Consider the following 6000-nt stretch of genomic DNA (forward strand, 5'->3'; position numbering starts at 1 on the left):
GCTTTGCCCTTCCAGTTTCTGTCCTGGGTATAGAAGCAAAGCAAGTAATCGGAGTGAATCCTAAACTGCATCTAACTCCGATGTTTTACTTCATAAGAGGGTAAAAAGAGTGCCCTAACTTCCCATGATTTTCACTGTCATTCCACTCTTTTTGATAAAATCAAAAAGAAACCCCCACCCCTTTATTCTCAAGTTCTGGAGTTTAGCTACTTCAGTAGTTGTTTCCAAGTTGTTACGCCGAGGTTTTCATTGGCATCAGCCAAGCATTAGCACTACTTGCTGAAGCAAAACGTGCTCTGCCTGACCAGGTAGCCCATCCAATTCTAGGAATCTGTGACAACGGGCTGGAAAAATCCCCAGAGGAGGAGCGAGAGACCCGCCTCTGTCTCAAGCTGTTAGCAGTTAGTCTGTGGCAGTGCAATTTGTTTCCAAATTAGATGTTTGAAAACAGATCACTAAATGCAGACTGAATTGGCAGAGAAAGAGAACAATTATTTGAAGCATTTTATTGTCATAAAACTCGGTTCTCTTGAACAGGAGCTTGACTATTGCCCATCACTATTAACTGGTCAGTTTATACTTTCAGTGGAGTAATATTGAATTTTTTTTTAACTTTAGAATTCTTACATTTTTGTGCTCAAACTTTTGCAAAAGGAGATCCTTCTATCTAAAAGAAATTAAGTGCTAAATATTGCCCTTCTGCACTAAAAACATGCTGAAGTTGATTATGGGTTCCTGGAAATTACGGAACTTAAATTCATAAGGTAGCCTGCTGCAAATAATTGTGTGCCTGAACGTGGGAAAATTACTGTCACTAGATGGAGCCAATGTGCTTGTTACGGAAGAAATGCTGAAGGAGACCAGCTACCTTGTAAGGACACAGAAATAGGCAACATGGAACTGCTTTCGAAGCTGATAAATCTGCTCGTTAGTCCATAAACGTTAAATAAAGACTAGTGCTTACGTTGTTAAGACAGAGCCAGTCATTTTGTGTGGCTTAATACTGGTGTAGGTGATCTTGGGGATTATGGGTGGTGCACAGATTTGTTGACTTTGTTGAGCCAAAGTGAGAAAGTACAAGGTTGTGTATCTGGCTGATTTAAAACTGCAGAGATCGGAATTCTTGTAACATCATTCCTATTGCAGGCTGTATACCTAGGGAAGCAGCGACTTGCCCATTCAAGTATGTTGTGATTTTTAACCACTAAAGCAAGACTTTAAACCAAGTTTTTTCCATCAGGCTGATTTGTTTGCATATTTTTTTGAAGAATTATAGAGTAATACTACTGAAGAATGGTATTTTGGAAAAGTTACATGTTTTTCTTAATATGTTTGCAGATCTTAAGTGATGTTAGAAATTTGAAGTTTCCACCATTGTTCACTCAGAAATATGCACAAGAGGTAAGTGTATCTGATGCTATTAATTGTAGCTTTTTCTTTAATAATTGTAGCTTTTTTCCTTTGCTTTTCAATTGCTTTGCAGGTAAAAATGGAGGGGAAAAAAACAGCTTTCGTGTTAAGATGCATTTCTCTATCCCTGTACTTTTCTATGTTTCGAAACTCTAACATTACAATAATGTGGATGATGATACTTTTGTCACACAGTTTACCTCCAGTAACGATACGATATTACCTGGCTTCCCTTTGTCACTTGCAGTCATTCATTTCACATACATCCTGACATGATTTCTTGCAACAAATCCATATTCACAAAGAGAAAGTGCAGAGTTCTAGACAGGTAAAGGGGAGACTAGGTAGCACCATGGCTGTATGGGATTTCACTCCAGGAGCTGGATCTCTCAAGTAGGAAACCACAGGAGCAAATTGTGCTGTGTTCTTCTTATTAGGCAGATCTTTGAAGTGATACGGTTGCAGATAAAGAGGAGGTGATGTACAAAACCTCTCTAATAAAAAGCTGAGATTCTTTTCAGGTTTTCATGGTAGCTTCACATCAGCAGCTAAATGAGACTAGGCTTTCTTGCTTTACAGCTGCAGACTGCCCAGGGGAATGTGGTGTCCTGTGCTCAGCAGGACAGTGTAATTCTGATTAAATTTGAGACAAATATTCAATCTACCTGTATATTTAAAGGAAAACCTTTAATCACTGTGAAAAATTACTGTGTGGCTTAAAACATGGTGGCTTAAACATGAAGCTAAAAATTACTCATAAATTATATTTCATATGTTTTTAAATTCTTTTGATTGCAAATAATGTAAAGGTTTAATACTCTATTGAATCTTGGGTCAGATTTGATTTGCCAAATTGATTGTAGCCCTTGACAGTAAAGACAGTTTAACGGATGCACAGTGATACATCTTCAAATGTTTAATGCAGTTCTAACCACTGTGCCAAAGCACTAATAATACGCAAATTAATCAGAAAGCAACTGGGGACGTTTTCCACTTGTTCATACAGCCACAATTGAAGTCAGAACATTAAATAAGAAAGAATTTGTGACTTGGTTCATGCAGCACGTGTCATGTTTCCTTTTAGTACACCATGGTGAAGGACATGCTCTCTCCAAGTCCCACTGAAAGACCGGAGGCTGCAGCAATCATAGAAAATCCTGTATTTGAAGACTTGGAACTCCCACCAAAACCAGTGCTTAGGCAGAGGTCACGGACAATGAGTTTATCAGGAAATAAGCATTCAAGACAACCAAGCAAATAATTATCCTCAGGATCACTTCTTCCACTCGGCAGGTTTTACAGGGATTGTTCAGCAGAAGGATCCTATGATGCAGAATGTCTGTCTTGGAAATAGTTTACTTAAACTTTTTTTGCCACGTTTAATGTATAAGATGTATTGGACAGATTTTCGTTTACTTTGACAGCCGACGAAAGTCAGTAACCACACTTTTCACATTCCATTTTTCTTACCTTAACTCTCCTAGGCGGATGGGTCCAGCTACTGTGCTTACCAATGTTGTGCTCCATTATCTCTTTTTTTTTTGGGTTTGTTGGGTTTTTTTTGAAGCTTGTAAATGTCAGCTTGCTGGGTAAGTGAGAGATCTGTAACATGTAAATAGAATTAAAATACTGTATTTTTATAGAGCAAATTACAGTCTCTAAGCCTAGTGAGTATCTATCCGGATCACTTGCTCTTTGGTGAAACGAAGACGGTTTTGAAATGAACTATGACTCCATTTTTGTCCCTGGTGTGTAAACTGGGAATCTGCACTATTTTTGAAGCAAAAAAGTACCACAGTTGTACATACTGTCACTCTCCATAGCCAGTCATTAGAGGAAATCATTTCATACTTCTGCACTATAGTAGATCTTAGGGAATGCATTTTATACAGATAAACCTGTAGAGAAGGAAAAGGAGCTTTTTTTCCATTAAAAAAGGGGGTTTTATAGGCAGTGGTTGGAAGAGCCATAGTAAAAATTATGTACGAAAATGTTGTGATTCTGAAAACTTAAACCTAATGAAGTTATACGTGTCGTATGTAATCTTGTAGATTTGTACTTTTTAAAAAATCAACTGGTAGGCATTTGTGTAATCTGCTAATTTAACTGCCTAATGCCATGCTTTTATTTCTCATTGTAAATATTTTTTATTTATAAAATACAGAATCAATCCATTTGGGTTGGTGGTGTACAGAATGCACTTGCTATAATTGCCGAGTGCATTAATTATTGTGACTTCTTTCAAGTCTAAATGATTTAATAAACTTTTTTTATTTATAAAAAAAAAAAACAAACCACCCAGTAGTTGTTTCTGTTCAAAACCTGCATCAGTGCACGCCGCAAATGGCAGCCTTGTGCAGTTGGAACAGGAGGACGGGCACTGCATTTCTGTAACTTGCTGTGCTTTCCTGTCTCGTACCTGCCACAGCGCGTGTGATGATGCAAACGTGAATATGCCGCTCGGAAGCGAGACACTATCTGAAGAAAGAAGGGAATGGAGCTTTCCTAAACTGAGTGGATTATGGAGGCAATCTCTCAACTGTTAACAGAGAGGGAAGAAGAAGGGATAATTCTTACGCTATTAGAACTGTTTTTGCATAAACCCATTTTCCTGTTTTACAGGCTTAAATTTTTGAAGTTGTAGGCTCTGAAATCAGTTTCTTGAAAAGATGCTGGATTCAAATCCTTCTGGGGATCACTGTACCTGTGGTGTGACACTACGACTAGCAATTAAACCAGCGGACGCTCTGCACAAGATTGTCGTCTTGTGCTCTTGGATAACTCTCCTAGATGCTGGCTTGACCAGTTGAAGTCAGAATGCTGCAGTGAATATTTGGTCAAAACCAGAACTTTATTGAGTTTAGCTGGGTTAAAACAGAAGACAGTTAAGTGTGTCCTCGTCCCTTGGATTTCCCTGTTAGCATCGGCTATAAACGCACAGATAAATGGCCATGTTTGAAGCCTTTCCAGCTTCCCTGCCAGTTCAGTGATTACTGATGGAGCACAGGAAATGAAGAATAAGGTGTTTTTAACTTGCTGTATATCTGTGCTGGATTGGATGTAAGTAGCTGCCTATTCCAAGAGCCCTGCAGCATTTCAGTACCAACAGTGAAATACATGTTCACACTAGGCGTGCCTGTGTGCTCTGGGATGTTACGCTTCTCCTCAAAGGCATGTACGAATCCTACCCTGTGTGGTGCATGCCCAGCCGCAAAAGCACCTGGCCACGCTCAGCTCTTAACGGCCTGTGTCAGTGAGCCTTTGCTTCTCTTAGCACTGGATGCTAGTGTGTGTTGTCCCTGTCTTTGCTCCTTCTTGCTCCAGGGTTTGACTAAGAAAGTCTTCCCTAACCAAAGAGGTTTTCCTCTGAACTCAGGTCTTGCCTGCAAGCCCTCATTTCCCTGCCTCTCGCAGCTCCACTTGCTCTGCCCCACCAGTGGGAGAAGAGGACACTTCTCTGCGCTGTGAAACATCCACATGGGCTTCAACACCCCCATCAGCTCCAGGACTATTTTACCAGCTCTTCAGAACCAGGCTCCCCAGAGGGGTGCACCTCCCGTGTTCTTTTCCTTCTTTAAGTCAGGTTTTAATTATACTACACTTCCCTGTTCCATCCCTGTCCTTCTGCCAGATGATGTTCTTCAGTCAACTTGGCCCGAATGGTCAACCATGACTGAAAGACTGGAGGCCTTTGGTCTAATGTGCATTTGCTCTATGCTCACATCCTGGAAGGGAAAGCAACGAAGGCAGGCTTTTCTCAGTTCTGTATAGGCGACAGCAGCAGCTTTCCACCTTGTCTGAGAGATCCTAGTCTTTACTTGATGGCCCTGGTGGCAGGAACATCTGATGGCTCATAGACAAGTCTATCTGCCTTCTTTCAGTTTTATGAACATCTAGAGATCAGCTATCAGACTGTTTTAGGTCTTCCTGTGGCCACGGAAATCGGTGTGTACCTTCCTGCCACCTTTTTTTGCAAAGGGACACCTGAGCACAGAGGATAGCACAGCTGCCAGCTTACAGCCCGGCAAAAGGGAGCTCTGGTCTCGAGTTCCGCTGCACTGTGCAGCACTGCCGTCCTGGCCTGTTCTTGCAGAGGATGTTGTCTGTCCCTCGGCTTCCTCCCCACCATAGCTCTTGGGGCTGAAACGCAATTCCTTGTCCTGTTTATCAAAAAGAACTGGGTGTCGGGAGCAAGAATCCTGCCCTGTCCACCTTTGTGCCCACTGGACCTAGATGCTTCTCCCAGAGTAAGGGCAGGATTGTGTAGTTACTCTCCTTACCGCTTCTGTGTTGTTACTGGAGTTGTAGGAGCTGAGAGACCTAACCCACCCCATGAAGTCATTTGACAGGAGTACCGGTGTTGCAACCCCAGGTCAGGGCTGTTTCTTCTACCAGGCCCTTAGAGAGAACTTCTGACCCTTATACCAGTGTCTTCAGTAGCTGAGCTGCTCCAGGCAGTAGCTACTTGCTTTTTGCTACACCTCTGAGGACAGTCCTCTGCTGCCTTTGAGCTGGAAGAGCAGAAGGACTCAGGACTTTTACTAAGCCCCCCTTTTTTTTAAGTGACATTCTTCACCCCTGAGTGCCTCA

General features: G+C 41.6%; 1 protein-coding gene across 2 annotated transcripts in view; it reads left to right on the forward strand.

Moving 5' to 3' along the window:
• EIF2AK3 (eukaryotic translation initiation factor 2 alpha kinase 3) overlaps positions 1–3695 on the forward strand; it is a 43100-nt gene extending 39405 nt beyond the window's left edge. For both annotated transcript variants that reach the window (XM_076335699.1, XM_076335700.1), the window contains 2 exons: positions 1339–1401; positions 2495–3695. In XM_076335699.1, coding sequence (XP_076191814.1) covers positions 1339–1401; positions 2495–2671 — 240 coding nt within the window. In that variant the 3' untranslated portion in view covers positions 2672–3695. The remainder of the gene's footprint in view (positions 1–1338; positions 1402–2494) is intronic.
• The last annotated feature ends 2305 nt before the right edge of the window (positions 3696–6000 follow it).

The sequence above is a fragment of the Aptenodytes patagonicus genome, chromosome 4, assembly GCF_965638725.1.
Source record: "Aptenodytes patagonicus chromosome 4, bAptPat1.pri.cur, whole genome shotgun sequence".
NCBI lineage: Eukaryota > Metazoa > Chordata > Aves > Sphenisciformes > Spheniscidae > Aptenodytes > Aptenodytes patagonicus.